The sequence below is a fragment of the Bombus bifarius genome, unplaced genomic scaffold, assembly GCF_011952205.1.
Source record: "Bombus bifarius isolate JDL3187 unplaced genomic scaffold, Bbif_JDL3187 scf7180000008286, whole genome shotgun sequence".
In the NCBI taxonomy this organism is placed as follows: domain Eukaryota; kingdom Metazoa; phylum Arthropoda; class Insecta; order Hymenoptera; family Apidae; genus Bombus; species Bombus bifarius.
Genome location: NW_022884569.1, coordinates 382,841 through 404,168, shown reverse-complemented (window position 1 = coordinate 404,168; position 21,328 = coordinate 382,841). Strand labels below are relative to the sequence as shown.

Genomic DNA, 21,328 nt, shown 5'->3' with positions numbered 1-21,328 from the left:
CGCTTATACACACTAACTATCATAAAGTATTATAATCCTTTTATTTTCCATTAGCGAGCCGGACGAATGGGTACTAGAGTCCGAAGTACAAAGCACGAAAAACGTCGAAATACGAAAAGTGGCGTCGTCTCACCCGGAAGAAGTAAGTTTGGCTCTATATTCGGCGGTAAACGGCGGTATGCCACCACTGACGCGAGTAAAGCAACGCCGGAAACCGGTCAAGAACTCGTGATAATGCCGATCGTGGTGTTCGAGAACAAGCGTAATGAAGTAGCGACGATTAAGCCAGAAAAAGAATATCGACGAGTCCTGTATCAGGACAGTTATGCTTTCTGGTCTGGAAAGATGGAGCCTGACGAGATTAATCGGAACCTGAACGTGTCGAGAAGAGGATCCGGGTAAGACGTCCTCTGACTGCAAGAGGAAACGCACGATATGAGTATAGATGGATATGCAAACGTGTCCATGTAAAAACGAACCGATGTCCGAGAAAGATACTGCATTATTATAGAACGAATCTGTGAATCTGTGAGCTCTATGAGCTTGTATCGCGAGCCAGAACAATAAAAAAGAGGGAGACGAATAACAGACAAACATTAAGAATGTAGCTAAGAGTACCCACAGGGGAAGGAAAGAGTAATACATTCTAATTTATATAGCCTAAATTGTAACGATCGTTAGGTGATATATTAGTAGTCGTGGATAGCGATGAAAGATATTCTTGTTGCCTATCGATACCAAATTTTGATGAAACGACGTTGGGGTCGATTCCTGCCACGAGTGCCTGTGATACAAAAGCGGTGACACTCGTCGGACTCGGAAGAGCTAGGTTTGGGCCTCAAAAGTGCCTCACCGTGGAAACGTTTTATATCGTTGACCGTCTTGCAAGACCAATGAAAAGACGGCGGAGTTGAATTAAAATGAAAAAATACAAAAAAAGGAAACAATAACGCAGGATGGAGACGAGAATTTTACTTACGACTCATGCGACGCATTAACCGTGCGAGAAAAAAGAAAAAAAAGAAAAAAAGTGAGGAGAAGTAGGAAGAAAAAAAAAATGCAAACTGTTAGACGTTAGTTAACGATTGTAAGGAGATAATCACTCTGGTGGCCTTAGGAATCAATTAATATCTAACAACCGGCCCCTTGGCACTTCCGGGCCCCGTTTAAGTACCCCGAGAGAAGTCAGAAGAAAAGAAAAAGGGATGTGAGGAAGGAAAACGTGAAACGCGGACCTCCTTCGACTTGCCCTCGACCCTCGACCAACTTTCAAAAGGAGATATATCTACCTCGATCTTCAGCTCGGTAGAAATTCGTACAGGCCGCTGTCGTGCGACATGGTGAAGATAAAAGAAGGAGGAGGAGAAGGAAGATAAAGAGGAAGAAGAGGGACGTAAAGGGGGCGTGTACGCGTGGGTGCTGGGTTATCGGATAACGAAATCTTGCGAAAAGACGACAACAGAAAGCAATAGCCAAGGAAAGAATGTAAATGGTCTCAACGGAGAATGAAAGAGGAGATTGTAATAAAAAATAAAGTCGACGCGAAAGTTAAAACGGCAAAACGTAGTCGGACGACTGATGAGCCAACGGGGTTTCTATCGAGACTTATCCACCTTTCCCCTTCGAAACAAAATATTGTACAAAATGAAATTAAAATAGGAAACAAACAAATAAAGCGAAATAAAAAAGAAGAAGGTCGAGGCCCGAGGCACGCTCGAGACATAGAAAGGACGAGTTTGACTCATTCTAGTGCCTAGAGCGTGTTCGACTTCTCGTGTACTTCGTCGTCGCCTATTTTTATCTTCCTGCTAAGTTACGTGCAGCATGCCAATGCGAACCTGTCGCTGCGTGCCGAGACAAAATCGAACAATCGTTTCTTTCCATTTTAATCCTCTCGTTCTTATCTTCCGGTCGCCGAGTCGGCACAAGCAGAGAAAAAAGGGAAAGGAAAGAAAAGAAGGAGATAAACTAAAGCAGGAATGTCCGGATAATCGATCATTTTGATAACGACTATCGTTCACCGTTCGTGAAGTTATCGAGGACCGATCAGGTACGTTCTACGTACGTACTTTTTGAAACTTTCTCACTTCCAAGTTTTTACATCGTCGCAACGTTTTTCATCCGATTCGAACCGAAAAGGAGAGAACAAGAGAAAATGGCAAGGAAACACATTGGAGAAACGAGCCAAGACTTTGCGATCGACTGTACAGAGCCGTGGCAGAAGATATATCATGGAATTGCCAGTCGGAAATACCAGCGACAAAAGTATATGTATATCTCTGGAAAGAAAGCGGATAGAAGGAACCAGCTAATCGGCAGCGAGAGCGAATGCATCGTGCTGTACGACCGTAACGAAGAACTGTTACTACTCTGAATAGAGATAGAACACGATGGCTGTGTTACATTTCCCACAGAGTTACTAAAGGGTTGAGGGAGTAATATGAACGCGGATCTGCGAAAGAAAAATAAAGGAGGACTTATGGAACGAAGTGTGTCGGATCGCTATTTTCATAGGTGTAGATACGCCGAGATCGTAGAAATATATTTCTCGTATCGCGCGGAAGATGTCTGACATCGTGGGATGTGATGCCGCACATTGTACACATATATACATAATTGTAGAGAGTAAAGAGAATACTTGTAAATTAAGAGGAGTAACAAGTGGAGGGGTGAAAATTCGTGTCGACGACGTGTTGTGTAGCTAGTACGGAAAACAAAATGGAATCGAATGTAGAAAAATAAGCAAGACGTAAAGGCCTGTAAACGTTCGAAAAGACAACTGGAATATAAGGGAGAAACTTGGGACACACACGGACAGAAGCACATCTACACACACCAGCTAAGAAACACTGCCAATACAATACGATTGTAATTAAGAACATTAGGCTAATTGGTCGATTTATTCTTACTATTATTATTACGATTAACTGTATAACCCGATAGATCTCTAGTTGCCGCGGATGCATAAGTGGCGTCCCGGTTGCTCCAGGCGCGTGCGCACGCGAATTTTCCACCGGACAAAATAGTTATTGACGCCCGTTAGTTTCCTTCGTAAAAGTATCGACGTATGTATATGTATATTGGGGAACGTTCGCGCGTGCCAGTAAACGGGACGATAGCGGATGAGCGTGTAAATAGTTAGTTGAAATTATCGATAAATCGCCTGGTGGTACGGGCCACCACTTCTATCCCGGGGATATTGAACTCGTCGAAAGGGCGAGGCGCAGCCTATCAGCTTGCGAATTTCAAACCAGAAAGAGATTCACCTTTTTGATCGGAATTCTCGTGGCGGGACACGCCTCGCGTGTTCAACGAGAAGAACGCCGCGGTGAATTACGAGAGGGTGGCTGGTCTGGCTCGTGGAAAATGGGAAACGATACGAGCTCGAAGAAAATGGGAAACGATACGAGCTCGAAGAAAATGGAAACGCGTCACTGCCAAATATCGCGCACTGCCAGCCGTTTAAATACTGCGGTAGTCGTACACCCTTAGAGCCTTATTTCATTCGCGGAGCATCGTGCTTCTATCTTATTAGTTTCGAGTTTAGCGCGGATTATTGTTTCCTTTACGAGCTTAACCGGCCGCCCTCTAATCGTTTATACTTTGGATTCTCTGTTTTTTGTTTTTTTTTTTTTTCGAAACGTGCATCAAGAGAGCGTGTTTACTGCCAGTCTGACGACGACGATGGACGCGAAACCAAGGCACTGCCAGCGGAGCGTAAGACGGAGCAAATCTGAATCCCGTATAACGTATATGTATATAGGTATACAAGTATACAAGCGAGTCACCGTTGAACCTTATATAGAGACGCGGTCGATTGATGTCGTTTTGTTGCGCGACTTATTCTGTCCGTTTTCCTCTTTCATTTCTCGCCGACACGGTTCGTTTTCCTCGTTACCGTTAAACTTTTCATTTGTCCCCTATCGCTTTTGGCATCTCCCCGTCAGTGCCATACACGTGTACAACGTGTGCTGCTCGTTCCTTCTGATTTTTCGTCGTGTTCGTCCCGCGCTCGTCTTCTTCTTCGTGTTCATGTTTGTGTTCGTGTTTATTCGACTTATTTCGTGGCGTGATCGCGATTCGATCGTCGTTCCTCTCGCTCCACTCTCGTCGCGTTTAGATCTTTAGGGAAGGTAGCTCGATAACAAAAAAAAAAGCTATTATCACGGGTGGGACCAATTTCTCTCGTGCGGGAACTCGTGTTCGTAATGTTTTCTTTTTTCTCTTAGGAATCGAGCATTACTTTTTTTTTTTTAGAGCATTGTCGTCAAGCATGTGGGAATGCGACGGACTGTATTTAGTCGTAAAGAAATATCGAATTATTGATTAGGTTTAGAAACGTCATCGTAACGTTGTTTAGGTAGAAATTACTAAGTTTACTTAATACGATTAGATGTAATTGTTCGGTTGCTTAGCGAGGGTGGATCAGCGGGAGAATCTTTCGGCCATTCGATCACGCTTGATCTCGTGGCAGTGAACCGTGACGGAAAATTTAGACCGATATCGGAATCTGACTTTTTTTCAAGCTGCCGCAATAAATTTGTTCAACTGTTTAGATTGTAATCGTCATAGTTCGCTTCGGAAAAGACTGTCCGCATTTAGTGTTTAGGGTCTAATTATCGTATAATTTTGTGGAACGGAAAGAAAAAAGAAAATCGGATAAGAAATTCAAAGCTGTGACTGACGGATTTTTTTTGTTTACTAGTTCTTTCAATGATTTACCGTAGCATAAATATTTTCGTTGTTTTCCATCGTCCATTAATTGGACCTAAGTGGCGCTAATTTGATCAAAAGATAAAAAAAAAACCCGCGATTTAGCGAGGAAAGTTATGTATCGCGAACTTAAAGGCGGTAAAACATCAAGACGGAAAGGGGGAAGGACATAACTGTTCACGTACCACCATGTTTGTCGTTCAAAAAATGATTTTCGTACATTTGTCTCTTTTTCATTTTTTTTTTCTCCTTTTTTTCCTTCCTTCATGGGAAAGAAATTCATTCATTCATAGCCCTCCTCGTTTGACCTGTCCCCTTCTAATCCCATTTCTTTCGTATTTCTTTTCTTTTCTTTTTTATATCGAGTTTTTCTTCGCGCTAGCGATAGTAACTTTTACCCGCGCGATTCTACACATTAAACAGTAAATGTATATTTTAGCGGATCTTGTAAAGTTTTACATAAGATAATTAGATATCCATTAGTATTGGAAGCAAGAGTGACTCGGCCTGAAGAATAGCTACGAAGCACACCTTGTTCGTTTCAAAAAAGAGAATGTCTCAAAAGACGCGGTGTTCGTCGTCGATCGTAGCTGTTCTCCCGGTTTTGGATTTTGTACATGTGTATGAAAGATAAAGGAGAACAGAGTGATTGTGAGAGTGAATGAGAAAGAGAGAGAGAGTGAATGAGTGAGTGAGTGAGAGAGAGAGAGAGAGAGAGAGAGAGAGAGAGAGAGAGAGTACCCGGCTATAATTATAATAGATTGTTTAGCACTGTGTAAATAAGAGACACAATCGATTACACTTTGGGGCAAAAAAGACCATAGAGGAAAGAAACGATGGGCGAAAAAGAGTGAGAGAAAGGGAGGAAGTTAGAGAGGGGAAGAAGAATGCTGATAAACGTCTCGTATTTTTACAAAGAAGGTTATGCGAAATAATTTGAAACAAGAACGACAAGAGAGACGTATCGTAGGTGGATTTATTACATTTTCTTTTTCCTTATATTTGGTTACGTGGTATTAATCGATGTTTAAAATAAAAATCGCTAGCGGTCAATTCCTTTTCCTTTCTTTTACTTTTTTTTTTTTTTCTTCTAAAATAAGAAAACGGAACCAGAAAGATTAACGACGATTGCTCGGAGACAAAGACACGTGTTCGTTAAATGTATTATATCACTTATTCTTTTCCCATCGATTCGGCTGTCAAACTCGCATATATTTGAAGCATTAGACATAGTGGATAAGTTTGTAAAAAAAAAAAAAACGTATGTAATGCGTGAAATTGAACATAAATCTCCATTCCAATCGGTTTATCATTGACTAGCGCGATACGATTTAACCCTTGAGTACGATCTTCCACGTGAATCACGAACTTGTCGAACACCGCGTGAGTTTTCCTCGCACGTTTACGCGTCCATGCAATTTCGATAGGATTTTAACAGTCGCACAGATGAAAAAGCAATACGTATAATAGAAGCTACGAATAATCTTGCTATGGCAACTATCAACTTTTATGAATGGAACGTACTTAAGAGTTAAATCGAGTCACTTCGAACGCTGGTCGTGTCAGTGTTTCGGAACAGAAGCGAGCAACACGTCATCTAATTTGTCCTATCTATGCATCGACAACATATCGATTCAGAATTCTAGTCGTCGAGATCCTAAGGTAAACAAATTTTCTTTCGAAATTGCTGCATTCGAGAAAAACGGCGCGCCGAAATTCCGAAACGCTTGCACGACCGTGCGTTCATGTTCGATATTAGGACGAATTTCGCTGTGTTTCTCGATGAACAACGAGGAAAGGGTTCGGAGCCTCGTTCATCGTCGACGTGAGAAAGAAACGAAACGACGACTAGTTAAGGTAGAACTTGTCCGAACACGGCTTTCTAGTTTTCACGGCTCTCTCTGAAGCAGCGCTTGCAAACGCTAGAGCGAATCGCGCGTCCTTCATAAAAATACAGCTGGACATGGCTTGTAAATGTACAAAAAAAAAGATGATTACGAAAATAAAGTAATAGAATTAGAAAGATTAACGGGAAGAAAGGAAGAAGAACGACGTTTTACCAATGTAAATATGGATCATTGTCGCGTTTCGAAATTTTCGTCGAGCGCGCGGCTAGGGATAGCGTATTACGAATATAGTGTTTGCATTTATTATAAATTCTATGTAAAAATACGACGAGGAAGAATGATCGTTGGGAGAGATTGTTTCTTATAGACCATATCGGTATATCTAATATAGTATCGACGTTTCTTTTGTAAACCTTTCCATATCGTTTGTTCGCAACGAGCTACACCTATTTCCTATTTATCGTACACGAGGTTTAGGTACTCCTGGTATGCGCACGATCGTTCCACGTTATTTCGTTCGGTTTCCCCTCTGTTGGACGCGTAACGCGCTTTTCGACGTTCGTCATGAGCGCTGCGATATTGCTTCGGTTAGAAGAAAAGGCTTGTCTCTTGTATAAAAGTAGAGGAATAATAGCGCATAGTTTCGATTAATACTTGAAATTCTAGGCTATGTAGAGAACGCGTGTGACGGTCTCGCCTGTCATCGTGCGTACAATAAAGGTAAAGAAAAAAAGGAGCAAAGAAAGAGTAAAGCGAAGAAATAGATGAGATAAACGTAGGCGTCATAATGTTTCAGTCGTGTGTCATTGATCGGTAGGGAACCGGGGATCGGCACCATCGAAATACAGTGTCTTTCAACATTGAAAACTGGAAAGCCCACTCTAATCGCGTTTACTTGATCGTTCATTGCGAGATATATCCGTGCGAAGAGCCGATCGTTTCTTTAGCGACCTAATTTTTCCACGATTCCGATGAAGTGGCAATAAATTGTCTGCAATTTGGCGGCGCTCCGGGAAATGGTATAGAGGCGCGATCGTAATCGCGAAAATATTTGCTGGATTTTATACGATGACAAAACTATCGTGACAACCAAGGACAATCAGTTGCCACTTCGTTGTATCAATTGTGTTTCCAGCATATACTATGTATAACGACAGTACGAAACACACGGGAAGGAAAAACAATCGAGGAAAACGAAGGAAAACGATAAACTATCGCTTCGCACTGCCAAACGGGGAAGAAAATTGGGAGCTCAACGTCTCGCGTTCGTTGCGTTGACCGATCCTGTCGAGCGATCGTCGAAAGCACCGCGGTGTTCATTGTAATCCACATAGTGGTACCCCAAGAGAATAAAATAAAAAAAAAAAATGAGAAATAATACGTGTAGGAGGTAATATACTTAGATAAAGCGCACGCGAAGATTTTTTAAACCCGTATTAAGCGCGAGAACAGAGAAGAAACTAAGCGTTGAACAGTGCTTTTGACTTTTTGGATACTTTCATGTACAAACACGAATGACGGTTTATAGCTCAAGGAAAACATTAAAGAGACAGATATTGTAAGAGAGTAATAATAATTTGACGGTTACGATATCGTAACACGGTGTACTTCTTTTACTATTTACCCGATCCGTGCTTCGTTCATTTTTCTTACATTTTCGAATGTTTCCTACGAGCATCTAACACATTTAACGGCGTATCTTTAGGCGAATCGATCGCTTTAATTAATTAATCGCTTCGCAGTGTAATACGAGGTGAAACTTGGACAAACCGTCAAGCGTAGGACTATAAATTTCATATCTTAAATGTCATCAACTACAAAAAGTTGAAAGTGTGTGTATTTTTTGTATTCGATGCCAAAAATGCAAGAAATCATGACGATAAAAAGATAATTACCTTTTTAATCATCAAGATTTATTTTTATTTTTAATTTTAAATCGTTCGTTCTAAATTCGCGATCGTCTTATTACAACCTTGAAGAATTAATTCGCGTTTTAACATCACCTCGCTTCACAGTTAATTTACCATCACCCGTGATGGATGTTTTTGAGCGCTGTAGACAATAGTTATCTTGCAAAAAGCGATTCACGATCGTTACATTGTTCTTTTCTTAATTTCCTAGTTCTAGAAGGTGCAAATTCACGCTCGCCAAAAATTACGCAACGGCGATACGTTTCGTAAGAAATTGGCACTCACATGCGAAACCAGCAAAGTTATCATGTATATTCCACGCAGAGAATATTTGCGTGAAATATTAACGTGGGTGCTTTATGGAAGCGTGGCTTCCGTTTCCGGCACAAACCACCCTGTCCACGCGCAATACGATATTCCCTCAGGTGGTGAAAATACAGGAAACCCGATCCTTATTTCAGGATCGACTCTCTTCTGGACAACCTGTTGGCTACGCTGAAACGACATCGAGTGTGTGCTGTCGACGAGAAATTCAATAAGCCGGCTCGCGTGCCCTTTCTAACGACGAACGAAATTTGTGTCGATCGTGCGAGAGGAAAAAAATAATTAACCGATGACGGTGTCCGGTTACGCCGATTCCTATGCTCTTTTTCCTTCTTTAATTGACTCGCGAAGTCGCTAATTGCAGGTGAACGATGTTCGCGCGACAACGAGAACGATTAGTCGAACGAACAAACGAATCGACTGCATTACTCATTATGACTCGTTATGGTTCCGATTCGCGTTCTTGACGCCATAACGCTCCGTTAACTGTGAGCTTCTACCTAACAAGGAGCGTGAATTTCCAACGCGGCAATACGAGAAAAGTTAAGCGATTGCTACGAACAAAAGAGTTCCTCGAAATTCATAAAAGTCCTCCCATTCAAACGGAACGAGACGTGTTATTACAAGCATCGTCATTCCACCATCGTACTAGGTCGTTAATTAGAAAGCTAGAATTAATTTCACGTTTTGTTTACGCCAAAATGGCCTGACTGTTTCTGTACAGTTACTCACTATTATTCTCCGATGAATTCCCGTAAGGAGAAAGCTCGTGACAAAGAAGTTGCTCCTGGTGAGGAGAGACCAGCGATCGTACTGTATGCATCGTTGGCCAACGAAACCAAGATCGGGGCAGGAAGGTGGCGAAAAAAGTAAGTAAGCCGGCCGGGAAAAACAGGCGCACCGGTAATCGGAAGACAAACGATTGTTGATTTACTCGGTCGACTTGGAAATACTGTTTACCAGCTGCCCGGTGAAAGAACGGGAAGGAGACCTGGAATGGTAATGGTAATGGTAATGGTAATGGTACCGGTGCAGATCGTTGGGAACGCGGATTATACGAGCGTTCGTTTCTTGCCCCGTACCCTCGTCGTCGTCCCCATCGAGTTCTTCGCCGCTCGTGTACAGTTAAGGAGACACTGGGATGAAATTCAGCCCGCCCGTTGTCCTACGGTCATTGACATTTTCTCTCTCGAAACATCATCCCCATCTGCGATTATCGAAATTCAATTTTATCGATGTAACTCGTTCCCCTAGTTCAGGACGTTAAATAATAATGTCATAATATATTTCTATAAGCAATATTACCTTTTCTCGCGTATGGATGAAGCCAAAATATATAATTCGAAATTGCATTATTTCCGTTAGATTTGATCTGCGAGAACGATATTCCGACGAGTTCTCGAAACGGACATTTTAATTTCGATAGTTACAATCGCAACAGTTTGGCGCCACCTTTTTCAGTGTAATGGCGTCACGAACGTCGGGAGGACGATGTATAAATCAAATATGCAATCGGGAACGACAAACACCGATCGTAACTGTGCAAACAACAAACACGTATCGAATGATTAAACGGTTCGAGTGATTTTAATTGTTTTGCGAATTATTCAATCGGTTTGATTTTCCATGTGAATCGCCTTCCAAGGAAAAATATTTCGGCTGTTGTACTTTGGATGCACGTAACCCAATTTTCCGATTACGATTGCGTGTAGTGTGCCATGAAGATCACCCACGTTTCGTCCTCGTCGTTGTCTAACAAACAACCGTACGCATTGAAACTGTTCGAATTTGACCGAGAGCGGGGCATTCGCAAAGCGAGGGGGACAAAACGCGACACGAACGGAACGAAATTTCGTTTTCGTGCGTTTCGGTCGGCTTCCACGCGGAGCGCTGTGATCACTACGGTCGACGTTCTGGGTAGTCGCGAGCGCGAGTTCAGACCGGTAAGACGTATCTGTTGTCGTCTCGTGTTCGTGATACACGTCAAACGCGCGCCTCGGCGCGAAAACGAGGGTGTCGCTTTAACGTCGCTCGTGCTGATAAAAGTGTTTTTACGGGAGTGTTAGTGTGACCATCTTACTACCGTCGAGTACAGTGTTGACGAACTTGATCGATTTGTGAAGAAGAACTCTACATTCAAGAGGGAAGTTGAACAGACGAATTTTATCGAAACGTCACTTCGTCGCCGGTGGTGAGTACGTTTGACCTTTTCTTTAGTTTCGTTCGTGACATTCAAACGCAGTACGCAAACACGAACGGTGTCGTCATCGTGTTCGGTTCGATCAATGAATCGTTCCACGGTTCTCTAATTTAAAAAGACGACCGCGCGTCGATAACGTAGAGTTTCCTGCATTTTCGGACGTCCGTCACGATGTACGTTCGGTGACGTTGTTCGCGTGGTGTGACTGTCTTGCTAACAATTCTTTATCGGCATACCCCGAATAAGTTTTTTTTCTAACCGACAATCGTAAATATTTCACTGTACTATGCTATGAGAAGTTAGTGTAGCCGACAATCGATTTGAAGTAAGCCGAATGTTTTCGATTAACGCGTCATAGGTCGACCTTCTGTGTTTTGTTTCGTACTTTTGTTTCCATGGAATTGAACGTTCGTCAATTAATTAACCGGATAATATAAAATATACGATAAATGAAAGAAGTATATAGCGTTGGAATACGTAGCAAACAAATAATATTATTAACAGCTGATGCGCTAATATCACTTTCGCTTATCGAATGGTGTTTTGAAGGATGGCCATTGATCCGAACTATCGACTGCATCAAAATGGAAGCTCTCGAAGCTTTGAATTTTGCGATTATATATCGAACGCGTAATTATTCTATAGAAACGTACAAATACGCAGAACAATCATGTACACGATAAGTTATAAATAATACCGTAATAATTATAACCATATTTTCATACGAAATTTGTACGTTAATTTACGAGTAAATTTATATAAATTTACGACGAACGATTTTGCGAAATTCGTTCTGTTGATCATTGCTTCGTTTCGTCAACACGCGGCAAATTGCGTCTTGGAATCCACGCTTTTTCGGCCAAGGGTAGACACAATTGCCGGTAAACAAATAGTTTTTGCTATCCGGTGACGAGCCTCTGTGTAACTCAAATAGAGCATGCTTTTCTTGAGGTATGTTGGCACGTGTAACGTTTTCCCTGGACGTGTCCGACAACAGGTTTTCGCGCACATAAGTGTTTACCTTGCTTATGTAACGCGTCGAAGGCTGATCGCGTCGCGTTCCATCCAAAGGGACATTCGCTCTCGACCATGTTTCAATAGTGACGCTACTTTTCTCATTTTTCTGATCCATTTTTCTTCATCCACTTCGATTCCTGATTATTTGAAACCAAATTAACCCTCGAAAACGATCAATTTCAACTGGTTTAGACTTTCATATTTATTCTAATTGTAGGGTACGTTTACGCGTTATTATTTTATCAAATACTATGGAGGATTTTATTTTTTATGTAAATTTAGGGCATACTGCGCGAAATATGATATGTTATACATTAGGCGATTCTACTTGACGCGTGCAGTACGAAAATAGCAAAATTATTACGTTTAGAAGGTTTAAGAAATTCGTGTTTAAATCGAAAATTTTTAAAATAATCCATATTATAGCAGAATTTCATATGAATCAGTTTTTGTAATGAAATATTTCGGCGATAATAAACTTTTGTAGGATAATTTCAATTTAATTGCCAGTAGACAGCGAATGTTTCTGCAAATTCATACTTGTGTGAATACAATTACATAGAACCTACGCAGAGGTTTATCAGCCATTAAATATTGTAACAAGTACTATTTTACCTCCGATATTTTATATACTTTTGCAGATTGCTTTTATTATGCGCACATCTGTACCTTCAAATTTTTCATAAATGCGTAAACATCCGCAGTTGAATTATCGCGTAGAAGCAGAAAGTCATTCGCCTTTTCGCTTTATCGCTATAAAAAATAAAATATTCCTCGTGGCTGGCAAAAATAACCCAACTGTGTTCTCGAGTTGAATCGAAATTCCAAAAGGAATCGAATTATACTGGCACGTCGAATTGTATCGCGGAATCGCGCTCGTCTCAGAGGAATCTCACGCGATTCAACACGCGTTACTACACCTACGCTAATCGTGGAACAGTCGAGAGTCGTGAAACACACGGAGGTTCGCCGACTCGAGGTAAAGTCATGCGCCTAACGTGGTGTCGTGTCTATTTAGAATTTCAGCGAGATCCGTTGTTGAATTCCGGCACGAGCGGCTGTATTTCACCGAGGGCAAAGGGAGACGTGTACGGGCGCGGGTTTCCCTCGTGCGATCTCGTTAGTATCTCGATGAAATATACAGGTGCAGAGTAATGCCGCGCGCGTTTTTCCCTTCGCCGCGCCGGCCAGATAACAGAGATCTCGCGCCGCTTGGCTGTTTATGCCTCCACGATGGAGGTCGCGCGTTCTCCACGATTAGACGGCCCTCTCGCTAGATTCCAGCTTGACGGAAGAGACGCTGTAAGGCCCCGCGCAGTGCCTTCCTTAGCTAAAATACTTTGTCTATCATTCCGAAATATCCGAGAGAATAGAAATTCTATTCTTTTTCTCTTCTCTGTTCCTCTACTTTTATTTTCCTCATCTTCTCTCCCTTCTTTCCTCTTCTTCTCTTTCTCTTTAATATACGTAGTCGTTATTTCGGATTTAGAATTCAAAAATTCTTAGAATGCAGCTGTTATCTTCATTCGCGATTTCTCCGAAAATAATTTGCTGATTAACGAATTGTCCAGGCGGAATAGAAGATGTCTTCGATCTTCCCCAAACGCGGTAATTCAATAACTCACGGTTATTCAGTATCAATGAATAATAGGAAATATCTGTGGATTAGGAAGGAGGATCTCGGATGATATTTTAGCGCAATGATATAAGTTAAGTGCAAACTTCGGAGATATTTGATATGATCGACCGAATAGAATAACACGCTGCACGAAATTTGCTCGTCTACACTGCAGTGTCGAGTGCAAAGGACGAACCTGCATCTTCGTTCGTAAATCGAGTCATTATTGCCACTGGGTTGCTCAAAAACAATTTATCTATACGTATACGGAATAAGAAAGCCGTATCTGTATTGGAACTGAAGAGATACGAGAGTTTATATTTCGGACGTATGTGAAATCGATGCCTGGTTGTTAAATACTAAAAGTTATTTTTCTCAAAATCACCTTTGGTTAGGTTTACGCCAATTTGATATTAACACGACAGTACATCGTAGATAACGTTGCATCGCGTCTCTCTTCTCTGTTTCGCTTCCTGTTTGTCTATTTGTCTGACACTTGACCTCCACACGACGATTACCGTCACGTATATCAAGTACACATATTTTCGAAATCGCGTGAGGCATTTGCACGTGAGTCTGCGAATTTTTGGATCGTCGCGCCGGCCGGAAAGCTTGAGAGGATGACGCAGCAGGAATATTTCGCCTTGGAAGCAAGGTTCGCGTACACCGGCATCGATCTCGGGGCTGCACGCGTTTATCGCGGCTAATAGGCGCGATCCGAGCAAAAAGCAGCGAAATATCGTTGACGTTGGATACAGAAGCTTCTCGCGATTCAATTGGCTTCCGCTGGCAGTTCTCGCGACCACGAGTCTCGCGTAACGAGCCAGCCTTTCGCACGTTTCACGCGCTGCGGATGGACGCGCTCGTAACGCTGGTAATCCGCTGATGTAACCCGCGGTAGTCTCTCACTACCGACGATCACGAACAGCTGACTGCATCGTAGAAAATTGGCAAGAATGAGTCGCCCGATCGAATACGCTTATATTCGTTTAGAGTCGAGAGTCATTTGGCGCACGCGATCCCTGGGACTTCGTCGCGGCTAATTGGCGGCTTCGAAAAATGCGTCGCCCCCGTTGAGGACGATTCACGCGATCGCGTGAATGATTTTTTTCCCCGTGTGCAAGGACTCGAGCATTCGTCCGGTACCGTGGCGCGTGCTTCGCAAAAATGGAACAATAGGACGCAATTCAGATAAACGGCCCGTTTCAAAGCCGCTATCACCGACGCGATCGTTCGCAGTCCGCGGTTCGTCGTAGTTGCGAGTACAAAATCTCTCTTTCTCTCTGTGTGTCTCTCTCCTTCTCTGTTCTCCGGGCGATTTCGCAAATTACCTCGAAGGTTCGTACCTCGCGCTATACGTTCCGAAGAGGCGCGTCCTATGTCATAATCCAGATACACAGCGAGATAATGCGACGAAGCGATGCCGGTATTTGTACAAATGAATAACACGTCGCTGCGTGTGCGCTAGGATGATTTATCGTGCTCGCGGGCCAAGTATGCGTGTACCGTACCGCCTTATCTGCGGCAATTATGCCCATTGAGAGCGTCGAAGGCAATACGCGATAAAGGTGTACGTAAGCTTTTGTTTCTTCGATTCCGTGGCTCGTTTACTGGTCAGACCAGTCGATTTCTCGTCAAGTAGTGGAGGGGTTCTTGGCTGGATGGTAAAACGTGGAACGATCGCGATGAATTATGGAGCGAGTGGTCGGTCGCGATATGCGTTTTTCCAATTGCACTGTTCCTGGATCGAAGGCTGGCCCGACTCGTTCCTCCAGCGGTTCATATCAATTGCGTCAAAACAGGTGTTGCCTCTTGGAACGTGATGAAAAAAGATGCGAACTACGCGCCTACGGCGATCCAATCGATTCTACGCGCACGTAGCACGTCGTCCGTTCTCGCTACCGTCGCTTATCGTCGTGAATAGCTAAAAATAAGCGCGTTCGTTTCTCTTCCGGTCTCGATTATCGAGTGTCTCGAACAGCAGCTCTAGTCTTTCGAACAGCTCGAGTGTTTTCTTTCGATCGCGAAACCGACTCTCCGCTGGTAAGAGAAAATTTATCGAACATCTTCGACGTGGAAAATGACCGGCATCCGTGCTAGCTGTGTTACGTAACGCCATCGCCGTGCTTTTTGTCCACGGTAAAACCATTGAGATTATTTTTGGGAGAGAAGAAACGATTTTTAACGCTTCTTTGCATCGGCGACAACGCTCCGTCGTACATTTTCGACGAAGAAAAGAGTTCTTTGACACCGTCTCGCCCCATTCGCGTTCGGTACACTGCACCCCAGGTCCGTTGGAAAGGGGTTTGTCTCGGAGCGTTTGCATACATCTTTTGCTCGTTGTCCTGCGGAATTGGTCGTAAACAATAAGGCGACACGCGACAAAGGATAGTTGTGAATAGCAGCGAGTTTCGCCCGGTGAACCCCTGCCGTCTTTAAAATTAATCGACTCCGTTTCGCCGATACGCGCAGGGTCCCGTCGCGAACTTCTGCCTACAATTTCGTCGGTATACGATATAAAATATAGCCGATCGGTATTTCCAATAGCTGTACAGGTGTAAATAAATATTTGAACACATTCGCATTATCGCGAATAGATAGCATATACTTCGATTAGATTTCTTCGATTTAATTTTGGCTTCCGATCTTATCTGACGCGATCGTGTACAATTACTTGAGTTTACAACTAAGCATATATCTACTGATACTGTTACGAACAACGAATATACGGAACGCGTTGCTCCGAACGAAAAACGTGTAACCGACTCGAAGGAAAACGCAGCGGAGGAATATCTCTTAAATATATTTTGCCAGAAGATCGCGTCATCGGGCGCGCTATGAGGTTTCATATTCCGGCATAATCCTCGATGAATTATCTGGCGAGAAGCTCGCGGCACAAAGGGCCGGGAAATGAAAGAGGAAGGTAGGATAAGGGATGAGAGGAGATGACGAGTGTAAAGTTGAGAGAAACGCGGTGAAAGTTCCGGTGTACGAAGGAAACGAAAGACGGAGGCAGGCAGAGGGTGGAAAATGCTGGGTGGAACGACGTCGGTGGCGTCGCCGGCAGTAGCGGCGCCTATATTGATTTTGGGCCGAGGACGGGGTAGTCGGAGGGGAAGGGCCACGTCGATGGTGGTTACGACGTTGCAACGCGTCGCGCCGAGCCGAACCGAGCCGGGACGAGAGGAATGCGCGCCGATGTTTCCTTTACGCGAATGGATTTTGAAATTTCTTCCAACGTATTTTACGCCCTACAGCGCCTACAACGGTAAAACCATTTCACGGAAATGAAAAAGAATTTTACTCGACGTTTCGCGTGGCACGACCACGGCCGTTTTAACTTGCGCCGGTTTAATATCGGAAGAAAACAGCTGCGTTGACCTTATTTCTCTATTTGAACTACCGAATCTTTCATATCGCGCTCCATACCCCGGCGACGCGATGTCCCGCGGTGGATTAAATTTCAAATTCCAGCCAACTTTCATAAAAAAAATATTTTCTCTTTTTATACTCCTTTTAATACTCGTATATTGCGCGTGAAAATGTTTTCCCGTAAGAAATATCGTTTTTTTTAATGAAACGTACATAAGTGTTCGGGCACCTGGTGCAACTTAATGAAAAGATTTAGTATTTCCATTACCCTTCTATGGTTATATTAAGTTGAGTAACAAGTTGCTTCGTTTATCGACGTTACATCTTGTTGAATATTAGTTGCAGTCTGTAATATATGACGTGCAACGTGGAGAAATATCGTTTATAATCGTATCGCTTAGCAATATTAACGAAGGAAAGACGAACGTTATAAGAGTTCGGTAAAGAAATCGACTTCTTTCACGGCGCTATAGATGGAAATCGGTACGAATTCTCGTCGTATCTTTCGTTAGATTTTTAAATCTTTGAAATAGAAAATAATTGCGGTTAATTTAGCTTACATAGTATAAAACATAATCGCAAAACGCCACTAACACTCGATAGATAACATTTACACGACTATTTGAAGAAGAATTTAGTTCTGTTATTTTTCAGATAAACTACCTATCTATCGACGATCGTCTTTATCTGGTCGTTAGGTTAGAATACTCTTTACACTTTTTCAATCGCTCTATACGTACATATAACCGTGGAAAGCGAAGTTAATGAACTTTCCATTCGTGGGAAAGATAATAGCGGGCACGAACGACGTTAAGCCAATATTCTCTGGTCTGGATCGATTGGCTTTCGGTATCACTCGGACAAACACTCGGCTTAAATCGATCTGGAAGCCCCGCGCGTTCGCGAAAGAGTCGGAAGTCGATAGCGACGAACCCCGTGGAAGCCTATTGCATTCGATAGACGATCCTCGAAGCCGCAGATGCTATCTCTTATTCACCGATGTTCGTCCGGTGAAAGCATCTTGTCGCGTCCCATTCGACGCATAATTGCCATTGTTGCTTCTTGCCGTGCATTTATCGTCTCGAAACACGCGGCGCATCGTGTTCCATTCCTTTTTCTCTCTTTCGTTCTTTCCATCCGATATGATATTCCGAGTCGTAAACGATCAGGCACACTTTATCGCCTGTGTCGCGCCTCATCCGTCCCACGTTTCCTTGTTTCGTCGAATCGCTTCGATCTTGAACTCGTATCGCCAGTCATCCTCTGCTTTACTTTTATTTCCACGTGTTTTACATCCCCTTTACGTCGCGCCGAAAGCTAGTAAAATCCGTTCGATACGGTAACGTCGCTTTCACTCGATCTCGCTTTTTAAATTCCACCCTTTTCTCGGTCACGTTCCACCGATAGCACGTAAACAAGACAGTGGAAACTCGTACGTTCGATGGGACAACTCGGCAAAGAAAGTCGGCTGATCGTAATTGTTGCCTCGATCATCGAGGATAATTTTTCTCAGTTGGCGAAGCCGGCGCAGTTGGCCAAATTACACTTTGCTCTCCTCTTCTCTCCAACATTGGGACGAACATCGTCTCCGTGGGGTCGTTGTACGATTTCGGAGGATAATTTACGATGCCCCGGCGTTTCAGTCGCGACGGGACCGGCATAAACAACCTTGCGTCTCCCTTCTCTTTTTCCTCCCTTTTCTTTCCTCCCTTCCTATTTTCCGTACGCTTCACGGCCACCCTCTATCCCACGAGAACGCATTGGAAAGGGAAGAAAAGAGATCAATACCAAAGAACGGCGCGTTTTCATTTGTTTTACCTTTTTCTTTCGCGATCATTCGAAAACAATCTTCCTTTAATCAAGCACGTTCTCCGTTTCTCTCTATACACCGTTCTCAGGAAGAGACGCTTTCAACCCCGAGAACTGGCGCCAGAGCGATGCCACTTGCCCCCGGTAAGTTCCATCGGATATCGCAACTTTCCGGATCGGTCAAACACGCGAGAAACTTTTAATTCGAAATTTCGCGCAACGCTTCTCCACCGTGTTTTTCCAGCGTGGCGCGAAACGTCAATTTTTCTCTCCTACTTTCCCCTCTTCGTTCACTCTCCCTGAGAGTTTTTTTTTTTTTTTAACTCTCGATGCTCGAGTTCTTTGACACCCCCACTCGGCTCGCGCCACGTTTTTCCTTCCACCCTATATACCACGAATCCCTCTTCACGGGTGCTCGATGATGCGTACGATGCACACGACCAGTCCCACCGGAGCTTTACATTCGACTTTTTATAGCGGAAAACCCCGTATAAACCGACGACCGTTCTTCGGTTAAATGGTAGCTTTGATCGAGGGGGTCGAAATTCGCCGCTGCCTTCCGATAATATTAGCCGAGCTTCTCTTGGGAGAAATATTACGAGAAATATTACGAGAAATATGACAAAATGGAGTAGGTGAGAAGGTTCGACCCTAATCTAGTATTCCAGTCGTTGTTCCGATCGCACTGGAATAAAGATGATATATTTTTTCACGCCCCTGTTCTTTCTTCCGTGTTGGTCAAATCGACGTGCTGTTCAACACGAGAGTCGTTTCGTCGATTCGTGGGGGGTTGGAATTACGAACGGAGGCGTTGAAGGGGAACTGGACCAAGCTCTTGCATCTTTTTTACGGAATAATCGAACAGCTATCGCCAACTAAAGGCATCGACAGATTTCCTTTACATTTTACCGCCTATCATGAATATTAAAATATTTAGATTTACTTCAAATATTCTATCTTTTTCAATCGTGTTTTACCGCAGCATCCAACTTTTGTCTTTTCTGTTTTCTTAGTGGGTGAAACGAGATCGTGCTTAATTTCCGTTTCTTTAGTTCAGTAAAGATACGAATTTGCATACACATCCAGAGCGATCTCATTCGCCGGGTGCTTTATCTGAAATTATTCCACTTCATCGTCTCTGTTTCCACGTGTCATCTCTGTCATATCTTACAAAAAGTATATGAAACTCTTAGCCACTAATGTTCCTCCGTTTTACGACATCCGATACACCTTTACGAGATTCTAAAAATGCAGATGTCTTTAGAATAAATTTCCTTGAAGATTCAACGACGATGAAATAACAACCGATCGCGTTCGTGTCGCAGAAGTCGAGTCGAATGGCGGTCAATTTCTTAGCTCGCAAAGTGGTGAAGTGGGGACAGCTGGTATACGCAGACGCCGGGGCACGATGGCACGTTAAATACTGTGCATCGGTGATTAGGATACGACAAGAGGCTCGTCTATTCGCTGTTTAAGTCAATGAACGAAGAAGAGGAGAGAACCGTCAGGGTCCCGGAGGGATCGAAGTCACCGTTGCCCGAAGACCTCTGACCGATCGTGTTTCCATTCTTTTTATATTTTGCCAACCATCGATCGAGGGGAACAGTCGGCTCGAGGACGATCGCGCCTCGTCGCTTCATCCAATCTGCTGTGAAACGGGGACCGTTGGTACCACGGGCAGCAACCAGCATCCCGAACGCGTCTCTCTGCCCGATAATTACGTTTCTGCCAGCCTTTGTTGCTTTCGTTGCGAATTAACCCTTGGACGAGAGGCAGGAAGAAACGATTATGCTCTTATTAGATTTCTCTTATCCGGCTTTTCTCGTCGTCGTGGCCGTTGTGAAGTAACCCGGTGTACGTAAAGAAAATGAAAAAGTTGGATACAAGGTATGCAAGAAGGAGAAACGGAGGCGAATGAAAGTCTTGGCAAGCAATGGAACGAGCTCTAGCGGAGGGCGCGCGACTCGACCGACACCCAGTATACACGACACAGTAGGTATTTTATAAACGACCGACTCGCGTAACAAGTTGTCCGTAAGCTATAATAAAAATGTAAGACCGATACGGAAGCGTTGCATCGAGAATTACGTCGATACCGCGATGTCAATGCACCCGGGCGGCACTCGGCCGTTCGAACCGTAGAAAAAGCCGAACGAACCGGAGTCTGAGTAATGTCGTACGTCCATTGGTCCAAGCACGTTGTGGCCGTTTCGGATGCGCCTTGGTCCCCGGTGCGTACGCACATTGCACCGGCCCACAGCAGTACAAAAACCCCGTGCAGGACAATAACCCTGAATAAATCACTGCCCCCGATGGCCATTCGGCCGCACGGTTCCTCTCTCGATTTTATACCGCTTCGTTGCCTAAACAAGATTAACACGACTACCGAAGACCCTGAAACAATTGGCAATGGCATGCCGACTAACCGCGTTGTTAAAAATTCCTATAATTTTTCACACGCCGAAAATTTATCTAGAATAGAGCGCGTAATTGAGTGAAATCCTGTTTCGTGCGTAGT

General features: G+C 43.6%; 2 protein-coding genes across 5 annotated transcripts in view; both read left to right on the top strand.

Moving 5' to 3' along the window:
* LOC117212200 (dentin sialophosphoprotein) overlaps positions 1 to 8,158 on the top strand; it is a 149,410-nt gene extending 141,252 nt beyond the window's left edge. The window contains exon 9 of the mRNA XM_033456762.1: positions 55 to 8,158. Coding sequence (XP_033312653.1) covers positions 55 to 232 — 178 coding nt within the window. The 3' untranslated portion in view covers positions 233 to 8,158. The remainder of the gene's footprint in view (positions 1 to 54) is intronic.
* A 2,544-nt stretch (positions 8,159 to 10,702) lies between these two features.
* LOC117212256 (SH3 and multiple ankyrin repeat domains protein 3) overlaps positions 10,703 to 21,328 on the top strand; it is a 177,696-nt gene continuing 167,070 nt past the window's right edge. For all 4 annotated transcript variants that reach the window (XM_033456884.1, XM_033456883.1, XM_033456879.1 and 1 more), the window contains exon 1: positions 10,703 to 10,985. The gene's annotated coding sequence lies outside the window, so the exon portion shown is untranslated. The remainder of the gene's footprint in view (positions 10,986 to 21,328) is intronic.